At 41.2% G+C, this 16036-nt stretch overlaps 2 protein-coding genes across 4 annotated transcripts in view; one reads left to right on the plus strand and one right to left on the minus strand.

The window, feature by feature from the left end:
- The window catches only part of RFC1 (replication factor C subunit 1), a 72047-nt gene extending 68413 nt beyond the window's left edge, over nt 1–3634 (plus strand). Inside the window, exons 22-25 of the mRNA XM_050947409.1 lie at nt 303–448; nt 1265–1478; nt 1917–2108; nt 3032–3634. Coding sequence (XP_050803366.1) covers nt 303–448; nt 1265–1478; nt 1917–2108; nt 3032–3136 — 657 coding nt within the window. The 3' untranslated portion in view covers nt 3137–3634. The remainder of the gene's footprint in view (nt 1–302; nt 449–1264; nt 1479–1916; nt 2109–3031) is intronic.
- Nucleotides 1–16036, minus strand: part of WDR19 (WD repeat domain 19) — a 134127-nt gene that overhangs the window by 14384 nt on the left and 103707 nt on the right. The window contains exons 31-37 of one of the 3 annotated variants that reach the window (XM_050947368.1): nt 14081–14205; nt 11681–11762; nt 9867–10017; nt 8208–8331; nt 7086–7162; nt 5673–5797; nt 4612–5199 (exon numbers count right to left, since the gene is read on the minus strand). In XM_050947368.1, the coding sequence (XP_050803325.1) occupies nt 5683–5797; nt 7086–7162; nt 8208–8331; nt 9867–10017; nt 11681–11762; nt 14081–14205 (674 nt within the window). In that variant the 3' untranslated portion in view covers nt 4612–5199; nt 5673–5682. Of the gene's footprint in view, nt 1–4611; nt 5200–5672; nt 5798–7085; nt 7163–8207; nt 8332–9866; nt 10018–11680; nt 11763–14080; nt 14206–16036 lie in introns of those variants that run through there. The other 2 variants (XM_050947369.1, XR_007773558.1) reach the window with 2 other exon arrangements.

The following is a 16036-nucleotide window of genomic DNA, read 5'->3' on the forward strand; positions in this document are numbered from 1 at the left end:
TTGGGATGCATGGCTAGAAGTTGCAGTGTAGGGACTCTGGCTTGGGCTGAAGCCTGGGCTCTGAAATGCTTCCCTCTCAGAGCCTGGGCTCCAGTCTGAGCCCAAGTCAGCTGACCTGGGCCAGTTATCGGTCTCTCATTGCAGTGTAGACATACCCTATATTTGTATAGGTCTCCTCTATCTTTAACTTCTAAAACACTCCACTATTGATATTTTTGTATTTTTGTGTCATTCAGGAAATCCTGGTGCCAGTGTTAAACATTTACGTCTGAACTGAATTTCATGTGTACTTCACCTTTCAGGCCATTTATTCGAGTGTTCTCCCTGGGGAGCTAATGAGAGGTTACATGTCACAGTTTCCTAACTTTCCAGGCTGGCTGGGGAAATTTTCATCCACAGGCAAACATGACCGGATTCTTCAAGAACTGGCAATGCACATGAGTCTCAGGTAATGCAGAGCTCCCTCTGTGCTTCCCAGTGTACACCGTTTTGGGATGTTTGTTCCTACTGGTAGTTAATGTAACTTAGCTCTTTTAGATCATTAGCTCTGGCTGCAGTTAGGAGGAACTAGGTTCTGGAGACCAGCAGGTGAGGAGAGAAATGAGATACTGATGTCTCCTAACACGAAAGAGGACACCAATGAGAAAGGAGAGCAAATGGATTAGGGACAGGACTGAATGGGGTTTGGGAGGGAAGGTAACACTGGTCTTGGGAGGGTCAGAGCAAAATGTGTGGAAAGCAGAATAGCCCCTATTTGCTATAGTTTCTTCCTTTTTAGTATTAATTTTAAAAGGTCCATTAGAGAGGGTAAGGACACAGATATGTCCATTGGCTGGCAATGGTCACATTCCAAGAGCTTAGTCATAGGCTTCCAGTAACTGGCATAGCACTAAGGTGGTCAATAGGCAGATTAAAGCAATTTTTGTATAATCGGCCATTAAAATAGTTTGAGAATATGATTTTATTTAAACTGTGGTTTGACCTAACTTCCCACTTAATTTTGCTGTGGGATGCCCCTTACTAGCTAGTCCACTGTAAATGATACTGTCTGTCCAGGGCCCCAATCTGGATATCTTGCAGCCAGGGCATTTGTAATTATTCAGCACTGGTAGCTCCATGCAGAAATGCAGCCTGCATTTTGGTGTTCCTAGACACTGCTGAGAGCCTATTCAAGAGGGTGTATTTTGATTTGCACTGGGAGCTGACCTTTAGGAATGAGCCTCAAGGAAATCCTATTTAATGCAATCTCTCTTCATTTGGCAAGAACCCACACCAGCAAGAGAGCTGTAAACATGGAGTATTTGTCATACTTGCGGGATGCACTTGTTAGACCCTTGACAAGCTTAGGAACAGAAGGTGTACAGGATGCTGTAACATTCATGGACTCCTATTGCTTGATGAGAGAAGATGTTGAAAATATTATGGAAATATCCAGCTGGGGAGGCAAACCTAGTCCCTTTTCTAAACTGGACCCCAAGGTAAAATTCACTACTTACGTTCTGCTATTACCTCCTCCTATAAATGTATGGTAATTCTTTGGCCTTATGAATAAAACATAGAATAGCATCCACTGTGCTGTGGCACTGGGACAGGAGATGGATGGCTGAAGCAGGTTACCATTTCTGCACCCAGAGTTACAATTTTGAAAGCTGATCTATAACCATGCTTTCAAATATTCAGTAGCCAAGTGACTGAATCTCAAAGAAGAAATAGATTAGGCCCTCAATATGCATCTTAGATGTGTCCCCCTGTGTACTCCCTGCATTCCTTTCCCTGATAGCTGTCTCCTTCTCTGCAAGCCTTAGGCATACAGATACTCTTCTCTGGGGGAATCCTTGACCAGATCATAGCTTGGTTAGCCAGACAACTTGGAGTCTTTAATCTAGTGCTTATAGTGTCTCCTCACCCCTGAACAGGTCAAAGCAGCTTTTACACGTGCCTATAACAAAGAGGCACATTTGACACCATATGCCCTGCATGCAGTAAAAACCTCTAAACGGCAGCCAGGGCCTGGGCTGGCTTCAGAAGCAAATGAAGAATTGAATGCTGACGAATTGCAATCTGATGAGGATGAGCAAGATACTATTGAAAGTGATGCAATGATCAAGGTAATACTTCCAGCTAATAAGAGTAGTGTAACACCAAGGAAACCTATCTGTCTCCTGTGAGAAGTTAGACCATCTTACCAGGGACTACAACACACACTTGCTGGGTTGCTGGGTGTTTAACTTTGCAACAAGATGAGATTTAGAAGAGTCAAATAGGGAAGCATTTTCTGATGGTAGGTTTGAAATTTTGGCAGAAGTATTGCTGTCTAATGTTCAAGTAGCAGATTTAGGGTCTCACGTCACTCAGCCAATTTTCAATTTGATGTTTTTCTGATGCTAATGAACTGAACACCTCATCTGATCAATTCCAGAATTTCAGGGAATGCTTTCAGCATCAATAGGACAGACCTTGCCCATTTTGGTGAAAATCGGAAAAGCAAAAAGGTGATTTGCAGAGCTCTTTGCATCTGATTGAAAGTGCTGGCTCTGGCAATCAGCTCTATAAAACAATGAAATTTGCTGGTGTCAGCAAAACATCTGTGTTGCTCATTGTCCCAGTACAGTTTAAAATGTTGTTGCCATCTTGAATGACTTATCTCCCAGACAGAGAAGAATGGTGAGGGAGGTACAGAGCCCCTTGTGTGCAGGAGATGGAAGGGTGGCACACAGGGACTTCTTAGAGAAGGAATGGAGGGATGCAAGGAGCCCTGGTATGTGCGGTGAGCTTTGGCAACAGACATAATAAAGTGTATGTCCCTGATCCTTTTTCACTTTAGTCTTTAGAGGTTTTATTTAGGTTGTTGATGGCTTCAGGATCAGGACACAAATTGGAAGTAACTGATATTATCTGATTGATATCCTTACTTTTGTTAACACTTCCTTTACTTATCCTTATTGAGAATGTTGCCATGCTGATTGTTTTCTGTCACAATTTAGCATGGCCGACTAAGCCTGCATTTTAAACTTTAACATTTTATTTCCAGCAAAAAAAGGCAAAGTCTACCAAGCCATCAAAAGCAGCAAACAGAGAAGAAACAAAAAAAGGGAAAGGAAAGAAAGGAGGAACTGAACTGTTCAATACTGACTGATTACATTGGGTAACCACTCTAGCTTTGGACACAGCTTTGCTTGCCTAGTGATACCCACTTTCTGGCAGTAATGTGAAGCAGTGATCCTGTTGCAGCTGGAAAGGTAGAACCAGTGGGCTGAAAATGCTCCTCTTTTATAGAGGTAGTGTGGCTGCTTTGCAATCCAAATATGCATGGATGATGTAAATGTTAACATGCTGCAAAGTATAAAAAAGATTGTAAACAAAATGCAGACTTTAGTCTGCTGCTAGAAGGTCACCTGTAAATAAGCACCAGTTGCAGCAGTAACATGTTGAAAGAGGAGCTTAGCTTCCTGCCATTTATACTAATAGTCTTTCTTTACAGGACTTTGAACCTTTTTTACTAAATCCCTGCTATTATGTGGTGAAATCTTGTACATAATGCAAAACATTTAAATTGCATATTTCTTTTGTACATTATAAAACTGCAGCAATGTATAAAATTGCAATAAAATTAGTTTACAAATATTTTTAAATTTATATTTTGGCTTATTCAGGTTTTTTCCTCCTTTTCATACGTTGGAGATAGTTATTAAGGCCTGCTGGGGACAAATACCATCTACCTCAGCTTTTGGGGCTACAGTGTGTATTGGAATTTTTTTCCTGGGTTTTGTCTTCCACCTCCCTCCTCCCCCTCATTTTGTTGAAGGAGAGAGGTGTGGAAAATACTCAGTGAGAATTAGCACTTCTGGATGCTTTTGTGCTATGGAATTAAAATTGCATGTATTCATTATGAGATGTTTACGGCTCTATAGCAGGGGTGGGCAAACTATGGCCTGCAGGCTGGGGTCAGGGATATGTCACTGCTTCTGGGAGCCGCTTGAGGTAAATGTCTTTCAGAGCCTGCACTGCTGAGCCTTTCCCTAACCCCCTGCCTCAGCCCTGAGCACCCTCCAGCCCCAATTTTGTGAGCACTCATGGCCCGCCATAGAATATCTATTCCCTACCCCTGCTCTATAGTGCCCTTACTGCATTGTTCAAGAACTAAAAATTCAAAGCATTAGGCTATCAGGCTTTGGGTTTTTTCCTGTCTGCTCTTACCCAAAGTCTTCTCCCCACTTCTATTGAATTTCTACCTCAAGTTTCCTAAGCAGTGTTGTGGAATTGAAATAATTTAAATCCCACTGTCTGTACTGCAGTGCCAACATGGAAATCTTTACAATATCTTAAGTTAGAAAAACTTCAATCTCAAGACCTTGGGGTGTACCCATTTAGTATGATGCCCTCTTTATTATGCTAAATTTTTCTTCCTTCGGCTATTTGTATTGCTTATCTCCTAGCTATCAATCCCTCCAATAATGAGTTGGCTATAAATGAACACACATGGAAGCAGATCCCACAGAGCTGTAGAGAGAATTCCAGTGGTACTACACTCTCAGATGAAGAGACAGGTTTGCAGCAGAGAATGCTGAAACAAAAAGTTGGCACTATTCCCATTTGTGCTGCTGAAGCTGAACAGACTTTAAAGTTAAACTTAAGGGTAAAACTGGATTTATTCTGCTTTCAACAAGTACATTGGTTAATTTTTGTATCACAAAATAGAGAACAGAACTGACAACTGCTCCAGTATTAAACTGTTTGCTGGATTTTTTCCCCCCCCGAAACTGCTAAGGACCATCCTTAACACCACAACTCTCCAATCATTCTGAAAATGAAGAGCAGCAGTTATTCAGTCTTCAAAATAGAGGCAACTGTACCAAACTGACTTTTCAATGAATAAATAAATTGCTTGTCAAATATGGAATTAACGTTGTTATAAAACTAAACATCAATCCTGACTATGAAAGAGGTTCAAATACAATAGTTGGAGAAGATATGTACTACAACTAAAAACTGATATTAGTCTGCTACTTATGGTGACAATTTCTCTTCAAAAGTGCTTAATACCCACTGTGTAAACCTACAGGACTGTAGGTACAGTACACTAATTACAGCTCTCACGTAAGAATAGTTGGTATTGGAACAGTACTAAGTTTTGTCTACTTGAACTACAAACCAGTGTGTAGACTGTAGCTAAATATTCCCTCCAAGGATTGCTGGTACCTGAAAATAGAATTGGGATGTCAAATACTGGATTCAAAATGTTAACTAGTACAACATTTACTGTAAAATAGGGTAAAGAGTGAGTTAATGGCAGCAAGTGGTGAGAATTTGGTTGCATTCTTTGAAGACAGAGCATTTCAAGGCAAAACTTGCTACCTGGAGTTGTCAAATAAGAATAAAAACTAATGGCTTGCACTGCCTTCTTGCCATCCTGTTTATCACATTGATGGGTTCCCAGTCTGCTTCAGCCTGTAGGTACTACCATGTACTTGGTGTTCGTTCTCAGTTGTAAACTTTGTAGGGCAGGGAACACCACAGAGTTCCCATATAAACAAGCACACTTAGTATACTAAGTTTTTTGTAATTACATAAATATCCATTTTCCCTAAAGTTCATCCAGCTAGTCACTGTATCTTGGCTCATTTCTTGCATATCTTCCTAGGGTTTGTTCTAGAAGTGGCAGTAGCACTTACTTGAATAAATTCACTGTTCCATTTCTTCTGGGTTGAGGTATGGTGTGCAGTCAGCTATCTTCTTAAGATGGACAATGCTAACTCTTTCTGAACACATTGGACATATATTTTCACTCTGCAACACGCTATTTTAAAAGAAATATTTCAGGTCAAATTACATTCCTGACACCATTTTCAACTACAGAGTGTTGGGCTTGATGCAGGAATTAGTGGGGAAAATTCTGTGGTCTGCTATGCAGGCAATCAAACTAGATAATTGTAACAGTTCTTTCTGGCCTTAAAATCTATCAATTTTAGTAGGTGGGGAGGGCGAAAATGACTCATTTGTAAGGTGTCAACTACAGTAGAATCTGAGTTACAAACAACCTCCGTTTCAGAGAGATTTGTAGCTGTGAACAAAAAATTATGGCTGTTCTTTCACAAGTTTACAACTGAACATTGACTCAATACAGCTTTGAAACTTTACTATGCAGAACAAAAATGCTGGCATCTCCCCCCCCCCTTTTTTTTTCCATTAAGTTCAATAACAGCACTGCACTGCATTTGCTATTTTTTGGTCTCTGCTGCTGCCGGATTGTGGGGTTGACTGGTCAGTTCATAACTCAGATTCTACTGTAACTACTTACAATTTGGAAAGAAGGGATTTCTTGGATGCTGCTATAGTAAAAGCTCTTGGAAGGCTGTCTAGCCCCCTACTGTATTCTGGAAGTGGGCGATGTTAATAATTCTATTTAAAGCTCCAGTCTCATTTGAGAAATCAAATATACAGTCTTAGGGCTACTCAAGTTTGAAAGTAAAATATGCAAATCCTAAGAAGAGTACAGAATAAAGAGAATATTGAAAGGGAAGACTTTCTACTGATAAGGTAGCTCTGTTCAAATGTCAATAATAAGCACTAACTGAGCTGAGGAACTGCTCCTACTTCCTTGTGACTGCTAATCAGGAAATACGCCCTTGTTCAAGGCAGAATAGCTGAGGTCAAAGCTCTGCCAAGGTACATTCTTACTCTGGAACCAAGCATTATGGAGTCTGTGTCTGTTGGGTGGGGGAACAGCTGCTTTGGCCCTTTGAATCTTAAGGGGACCACATCGATAGTTGGGGCTCCTCAGGCCGGTATTCGTGTGTTTCTGCACTGCCTCTTGGGGGATGGGAAAGAAGAGTGTTGAAATTGCAGAAGCCTATTTCCACCCTTGCTAGTTTCTTTCAAAGGTTACAACTGGATCAGCTGCTCCGTTCTCTATTTGTAGCATGCATTTGACATGCCCAAATGTGTTCATGCTATGGTGAAAGTGTGGGGTAAGGATAAATGATGGGCCTTCAGAATGAAAGGCTTAAAGCTTCTTCCTGTGGAAAAGGGTCTTTGCTATTTTAAAAAAAAAAAATCCTTATTCAGCAGGAAAGATTCCAACTTACTTTTTGAACTCTGAGTGCAGGGCAGGAAAGTCACAATTTGGACAGGCTGTCCAGTCATTTTTTACCATATGCCGACCCTGCAGGTGAAAGTTTTCAATGATTAAACCTGATTGTCAGTATTTGCATCCTAGTCAGCATACTGACTCTTCAGTTCTGCTCCTTTCAGCAGCGAAAGATCTTAATTCTAACAAGTTTCATGAGGAACAATGACACTAACTTGCAATGGTATCAAATACCTTACAGCATGGCTAGATTTAATGCTACTGTAATTTATTTTCAAGCAAACATTACATGAGATTGATAATTTGGATACTTCATTTTCACATCTGTTGCTGCATGAATAGTGCTGTGGATTTTAAGAAGTTCTGAATAAGATGATGCAGCATTTCATTACATTTTTCTGCGCTTTGTAATTCTCCATTCTTCCCCTCTTTTTGGTAGAAGTACAGCAAGGGACAATTACCATGACCATTACTGAGTTACCATTTTAAGAGTTTATAAACAGCAGTCCCAGATATTTACCAAAACTGTTGGGGCTTCTTTTTAGACTGGAGTTTGTTCTAGGTACAAGATTTTACTTGCTAATCATGCACACAGAAGGCACCAGAGCTGTGAGGCCATCTCTTTGCATACCACCTTATCCAACCTGAGATCACAAAGTTTCAGGCAAAGCAGCAGTTTTTGTGATAGTCTGCTTAGAGTGAGACAGCTTCCTCCTTGTGTACACTCAATTTAAAAAGGTTCCGTAAATACATAGATGTTACATCTTTGGACTTCTACATTGTGCACAGCAGTCTTAATTGAAAACACACACTTTTCTTTCCCTTACCATACATCTTATAATTTCACTATAAAAATTCATTGTTTTCATTAAATTTTAGTGATATAATAGTCAGTTATTTTGTGTCCCCATTTAAAAAAATGGGGATAGAGACTGACTGGACAAACATGTTTGAATCAATTACAAATTTAGATGAATGTTACTTACCAAAACAGTCTGACATTTTAAGAAGGGGGAAGAGGCAGACCTTGTTCACAGTGCTAAATACTAAAGGAAGCATTCTCAAACTGTGTGCGTGTGCAGGGAGGAGGGGAATTTGTCATTCAGTTTAAAATACTCACAGTTGCAATGCAATATGGGAGACTGTTTTTACATCCAGGGCAGAGGAGTTCACACTCTGGGAGCAGGAATTCACAGTATGGGCATGGTGTAGTTGGCTCTTCTGCCTCAGATGTGTCTGGTCGTCTAGAAATAAGATATGGATCTGAATCAAGTACAAGAACTCCTTCACAAAAGAAGACCACACATTATTTCTGTAAAGAGCAAAACATTAATTTTTTGGAGTAATGTACAGTTTCTAGTTAACAATCTTTTGTCACCTTCACTCTTCACCAGTTTTCCCTTAGATACTGCATATATTTTCCTTACACTGTCTAACATTGCAAGTGGGCCCTTAATTTGAAGCATTTATTTGCCATTAAGCAATGTTGCTCTCCATTTTGAATTCTTAATCTCTCAAACATCCCTGTAATAAATAGCGTGTGTGTGTGTGTATATATACTATGTAATATCATCTAATCTTACTGTTTCTTGGGCACCACTCACCATTATATTTAGGTGTTAAATATTAGTGTGTTTAAGCTTCAGAATTGTAATAGTTGGACTATAGTTTCTGCTCAATGGAGTTGCAGTCCATAAGCTCTTTTTCAGCAAGTATGTATGGTGGTGAGGGTTCCTGATCCAGACTCTACTCTAAAATTGTGTAGATTATAACTAATATGAGGGCAGTGAGAGGGACACTTAAAATTAGTTTTCCTAAGTGATTTCTAGATATACTCTGTCCTGGAACTTTATAGATAAAAGGCTTTGATCCTCTTTCATAGCACTTTCTATTTAGCCTAATACATCCTTTCCAATGTCTCAGCATAATGAGCTTTGAGAACAATTAGACATTTTCATTAAAATATTTTATAAAATTTGGCAAAGTTCAGATTTTGTACCCTGATTTTTTTCTGCCGGACAGGAGCTATTTCAGTTGTATTGACCAGAGCAGTCAAAACTCATCCCACAAGTTGCAAAAATTCTGCTCTCAATTACACCCATGTAACCCCATTGTCTTCAATAGGGTGTCATGAGTATAGCAGAGCAGTTTGGCATGCTGGCTGGGAGATTTTTAAAGTGGCATCTAAAAAGCAGGCAAGGAGCTTTACACATGTAGGATAAACACACCATCACTATTATCTATACAGTAGTAGTAGTCTAGAAAAACAGGTCTCTGCCTCTAAGAATTTGTGGTCTAAACAGATTACAAAGAGGAAGGGAGAAGGAATTTGCCGTTTTAACTTGGTATTTATCCTTGGCCTAATCTCCCTTTTTTCATTTTAAACTGATGTCTTTGCACGTTTCTATAAAATGCTGTGCACAGTAGTGATGCTGAACAACTGACCCCTGAAAATACAAATATAGGAGAACTACTATGCCTTTGTCGGTTCAATTCACTATAGACTTCCACACCTGTGCAAAATGGGTGTAAGCATTGCAGCGAGTTTGGTAGCATTTTACACCCACTTTGCACAGAGGTAAATATGCAAGACAATGAAAAATAAGGGCCTCAGTCTTTAGAGGAGTTGGACATTATTAACCTCCCAACCTAAGGTAAGGATTATGGAAAAATATCTAAGGAAAATATATGTAAACGTAGATTTTATGGAGGAAAAATAATGCTACAGATTAAAGTTGTTTTGTTGTCTGCACTTATAAATCATATTAGCCTAGCTCACCTGACCATTGCTTCGATCTTCTTTTTGTATTTAAGATCTATTTTATTGCGGTACTCCGGTCTCATCAACATAGCAGCAAAACTGAAAGCTGAGTTTTTCAGTCCTGCTCTATGACACTCAATCACTGTTGACGTCAGGATTGGGACAATGTCTGCAATGAAACAATGGCAAACATTCATCTACCACTAGCAATGCTAAAAACCTTAGCAATAGAGCAAACAGGGTTGAGAGGCTTTTGAAGAAATTCTTTACTCAGGGCACAGAGCTACACAGATTTTTGGTACTTGTATTTCCACACAGATATGCAGGGTTTGAAGGGATCTCAAAAGGTCACCTAGTCCATCCTCTTGTGTTGAGCCAGGATTAGGTATAGCTACTCCACCTTCTTTAACCTGTTTTTAAACTAATAGAGACAAGGATAACACAACCTCCCTAGGGAACCTGTTCCAGTGCTTAATTATCCTTAAAATTATAAAGGATTTCTTAATATCTAACTTAAATCTCTCTTGCTGTCGAGTAAGCCGATTGCTTCTTGTCCTACCCTGGGTGGACATGTGACCAGCTGTTCTCCCATACTTTTTATAAACAACCTTTTACCTATTTGAAGACTTACATTCTCCCCTCAGTCTTGTCTTTTCTAGAATAAACATGCCCCATTCTTTCATGCTCTGTCAGGAAAGGTTGTTTTTTTAAACCTCTTGTTTTTGTTGGGCTCCTCAGGACTCTCTCCAATCCATTCCCATCTCTCAAAACATGGTGCTCTAAACTGGACACAATAATACAGCTGAGGTCTCACCATTGCTGAACAGAGCAGAACAATTACCTCATGTGTCTTACATAGGACATTCCTGTTAATATATCCCAGTCATTGGGTTTCCTCACTATGGTGCGTTTTTGAGACTGAACATATGACCTTGGGAATTGTTAGATTACCCCCACCTCTCCCAAATATGGTCATGGTTCAACTCTTACCATAGCTCTATTCATAGCAAAACATTCACAGTGTCTCTGGACTGATAACTTAGGTAGAGACATCAGTAGCTGGGAACTTGGGAGCAAACAGTCAAGTATAATTTCTGTCACAATGTGTTTCAGAGTGCAGGATTTAGTGTAGCTGGCAAGTGCTGGTCATGCAGAGCAGCCTAGGTGTAGGCAGGTGAAAAGCAAACGTGGTGTAGACATACGTACTGTCACTACTGTTGTCATATGTGAGAAGATTCTGCATGTAGCACTTTCTCAAAGAAATTTTACCTTTGGTAAGTAGGTAACAGTATTCCCTAGACAGAGTATAAGGCATACAGCGGTAATGTCTAATTACCAAAGTAAAAAATGAAAATTTTAAAGGTAACTACTATATAACAGTGAGCCAAGCATTAGCATCTTGCACTTGCACTGTACTTTGTCCCAAGCAAGGACTGCCATAATGGTAGGACGCCCTGGCCTTGCAGTACTCTCTTGTACTGAAGATGCAGTACATCTGAAAGAAGACATGAGTTTTGTGGCCAAGGTCCCAGAGTTGACCCACTAGTTACATATGATATTGAGACTGTGGTTCATGCAACTTAATACTGCAACCATTTAGCAATTAGTATGGTTGAGGACACACTTAGCTAGCAGTGTTGCCCTCATCACTGTAAGGCCTTCATACCTATGTGCCATGTAGCAAAGCAGGTTTTCCATGGCAGGACAGGTTTAACTTTTACTACATACCTACACTTGTTCAAAGATATGCACAACAGTAGCACAAAAAGAAAGTGTCTGATGCACTGGATAGTTAATTCTCGTATGCTTTTTTGTGTGTGGACAGCACTTACGTGATGGGAACTTGCTGATGTTGTTGGCTACACGAATAAGCATGCGTGCACCCTTCATGTGATCTCCACGTTTAACATGAGTCTGAAATAAAACAAGTGGGTATAATTACACTAAAGATTACAGCAACAGCATTTGGAGGATCTGAAACTAGTAAATGCTTTGCTGCTCTATATTAGAGCCCTGCACGGATAAAAGAATGTGGATCCGCATCCACTACGATCAACCTGTGATCTGCTAGCCATCTTTTACCTGTATCAGCAGCACCAAGCTGTCTCACGAGGGCTGGGGGGGAGAGAAGAAGAGGTAGAGAAGTGAGTTGAGGGGGCAGGGTCTTGCAGGGAAGAGGCAGCAGGAGGGTGGGTATTGGGGGTAAGGGGCAGTGCAGGGGCCGGGTCTCAAAGGGGCATCGCATTGTGTGCTGCTTCAAGGGGTTTGCTAGTGACGGCACACTGTGAGTGCAGCAGTGCATCTTGCATCACTGTGGGGTGGGGTGCCGGGGCCCCACCTGCTCCAATCCTCGTGGTCAGGCCTGGCACTGGGAGCATGGTCAGGGCTACCGGGATGGGCCATGGTGAGGTTGCTGGTGCTGCCTTAGGGGTTCACGCTGCTGGGCAGGAAGTGGCGTGGTAAGTGGGTGCTGGACAGTCCTGACTCTGACCTGCTGCCCAGCCCCAGCCACTGATTGCTGGCCCCAAGTGCGCTGCACCCCCTGGGCTACACGAGCCAGATGCCGTGGGCCAGGCGCCTCAGGTGAGTAGAGCCCTGTGTGGTTGTATCTGCATCCAATCCATTATCCACAAAAATGGTCAGTGGCTATGAAGTGGATATCCACAGATTTGCAGGGCTCTATACTATACTTGGTATTTCAGCTAATCTTAGAACTACTTGCTACTGTAGCTTCTCAAACTTTTGTAACTTTTTCTCCTTTGGGCTTTACCTCTGTAAGCTTTTAGGTTTTATTAACAACAGTTTATAGCCTGTAGCTGCCAGTAAGACTTTTCCATGGACAAATCTCCAAGTTATCAGCAAATCACTTGAGGATTTAAAGGTTGTCTGATAAGATTATTAAGGCATCAAACCATTCCAAAAGATGCTGGGCCAAACTTTCTGCTGGCAGTGCACTGATGCAATTCTAAAATCAAAGATAAATATAGTCTCCTCTCATACACAGTCTACAAACGTAAGTTTTCTGCCCATGTATTGTAGTGGGATACATCTGATGTTTTGTAACTTAACCGCCTGAAAACCTCCACCATCAATACTGCCAAAATAGATACAAAACCAGTAAGGGGAGGCCCACAAATATTTATGGATGGAGACCTCTACAAGGCTCTATGACACCTATATGTCTGCCTCACCACTTATTTTCTTTGTGCCACTGGAGGGGAAGATGATGTGTTTTGGGGAATCCTACTTAGCCCTCTTTATCCTCTGAAAGACATGGTGAGTGAGGTATATATTGGACCAACTTCTGTTGATGAAAGAGACATGCTTTCGAGCTACACAGAGCTCTTCAGGTCTGGTCTTTATCCTCTGGCATTTTTATAGCATTTTTGTAGGGCATCTCTCCCCCCTCTGCCCCAACCTGAGGTCCTTCTCAGAGGATGACTCCTTTGGTGCCTCCATTTTCTTATGACCTGTCCCTAAGCCAGCTGAAAGTGCTCCTACTGACTGTTCTTGAGCCTGCAATCTCCTTGCTCGGCTGAGGAAATGGAAAACCACAGGCAGAGCAATGAAATCTAAGGCCACGTCCAGACTAGGGTATTAAATTCGATTTTAGATATGCAACTTCAGCTACGTGAATAATGTAGCTGAAGTCGAATTTCTAAAATCGAGGTACTCACCCGTCTGGACGGCGCGGCATCGATGTCCGTGGCTCTCCGTGTCGATTCCGGAACTCCGTTCGGGTTGATGGAGTTCCGGAATCAATGTAAGCACGCTCGGGGATCGATACATCGCGTCCAGACTAGACGCGATATATCGATCCCCGAGCAATCGATTTTAACCTGCCAATGCTGCGGGTTAGTCTGGATGTGGGCTAAGGAAAGAGAGACGCAGGCTTTAGCAGCCCCAGCTATCTCTAGTAATCGTAAAACAACCAGATTTTTATGTGATCCCGGTTGCACAGGATAAACACAAAGACCTGAGCCACGTAACAGAAAACCAGGGCTATCCCAAGTAAACCAGAACTTTTGGGACTATGCTATTCAATAGTATAAAATGACTGATAGGCAGTGAGCTTACTGAATGGAAATGGAATATTCTTGTAACTGGTGCATTTACCAACTTCCATCTGTATGTACTATCAACAAACATGCCAGCATAATTAATCTGTACAATTTATATAAATATTGCATAGAATTTGCTTCATTAAAACACTAATTCTGAATCTGCATTACCTTTACTAAAATATAGCTGTGTAGAATCATAAGATTTGTAGCCATCTCAGAAGGAATTTTAATTTTCTGGGTTTTGAGTTCTGAATACATACTAAAAAGAACATCATGTGCATTTCGGTAGTTTCCTTTAAAAGAAAAAAGTTAACAGTAAATGTATTTTTTCACAACAATGCTGTTACACAAGGGATATAATTAAACTCAATTGTAGGCTTTTAGCTATAATATAAGAGCAGAAAATTTGCAAGTCAATTTGTCTGGAAAAATCACAAGCACCTAGATGCCTGCTACAATATCCTAGACAGCACTAGTTTAGCAGCTAAACGAAAAAAAAATCAGTGTGACATGGGAAGAAACGAAAAAAGCAGGACATATGTGGAACAGCTCAAAGCACATGTAGATCATGATTTTATCTGCTGCTGTCCCCTATATTAAAAATGGAAGTTGAAACATCCATTACTTTTCCAATAAAGTACAAAAGAGTAGTTTTAGGGCATCCTAGGATGGATTTCCTTTGTTTCTGGACAATGATTATTTCACATCTTATTTCTATAATTAGTTAAATATCAAATACAGTGTGTTATTTGAAGTTTTAGTTTAATATCCTAGTGAATGTCTGTATAGTACTTTGCTAAATTAAACAGGTGGAAAAAGATTTCACTTCAGATCAATTAAAGCACCACATTTTATTATTTCAGGATTACGGAATTTAGACAACGAACAATAAAACCCTTGAGCCTTTATGTTCTATGCTTACATCATGAGCACATAACTGTTTTTCACTGCTGTGGCGTAGCAGACCTTTGACCCTCAGTGCCATGGGTTTGAAATTTTCCAGCCCATTGCAGAGCAGTACACAGATAGCTGTTAACTTGCCCAGAATGTGATTGTCCTCCTTGTCCCTGAGGCTGCTGTTCTTCTTTTAAAAACATTTTCCATAACTTATTTTAAAATAAAAGAAAATAGAAAGTTGTTACAGGACTGTTGCCTGGACTAGAGCGGGAGCAGCCAATGGAGGAGATACACTATTTTGCTTCCCAAACCCCTTCCTCGTTCATTTTATTTTTCTCTCCCCTCTATCTAAAATCTAACCAACCACTAAAAAACCAAGTATCATTAAAAAAAAACTTTTAGAAGTCTGTTCTTTTAAAAGCAGTCATTACAGGTGAAACGCCTACTAAAATCAGTGTTTGATGTAGCTAAGGACTGCAGGATCAGTCCCTAAATTAGAAGCCATGTCTACCAGCCACTGCAATTAAGGAACAGACCTCCATTATGGGGAAAAGTGAAGTTCTCGGTAGTCTCTACTAATAAATCTACTGGAAATTAAATAAAAGAAAAAGACGGTTACTCACCTTGTAACTGGTGTTCTTCGAGATGTGTTGCTCATACCCATTCCAGGTAGGTGTACGCGCCGCGCGTGCACGTTTGCCGGAAACCTTTTTTACCCTAGCAACTCCAGTGGGCCGGCAGGTCGCCCCCTAGAGTGGCGCCACTATGGCACTTGATATATACCCCTGCCGGCCCGCCCGCTCCTCAGTTCCTTCTTGCCGGCTACTCCGACAGTGGGGAAGGAGGGCGGGTGTGGAATGGATATGAGCAACACATCTCGAAGAACACCAGTTACAAGGTGAGTAACCGTCTTTTCTTCTTCAAGTGATTGCTCATATCCATTCCAGGTAGGTGAATCCCAAGCCTTACCCAGGCGGTGGGGTCGGAGTGAGAAGTCGCGGCCTGGAGCACTGCAGAGCCAAAGGCCGCATCATCTCTGGACTGCTGAACCAGGGCGTAATGGGAAGCGAATGTGTGGACCGATGACCAGGTTGCCGCCCTACAAATGTCTTGGATCGGCACGCGGGAAAGGAAAGCCAGCGATGACGCCTGTGCTCTGGTGGAGTGAGCAGTCACACGGCCCGTCGGAACGTGGGCCAGGTCATAACAGGTCCTGATACAGGAGGT

Source organism: Gopherus flavomarginatus, chromosome 3 (assembly GCF_025201925.1).
Source record: "Gopherus flavomarginatus isolate rGopFla2 chromosome 3, rGopFla2.mat.asm, whole genome shotgun sequence".
In the NCBI taxonomy this organism is placed as follows: Eukaryota; Metazoa; Chordata; order Testudines; family Testudinidae; genus Gopherus; species Gopherus flavomarginatus.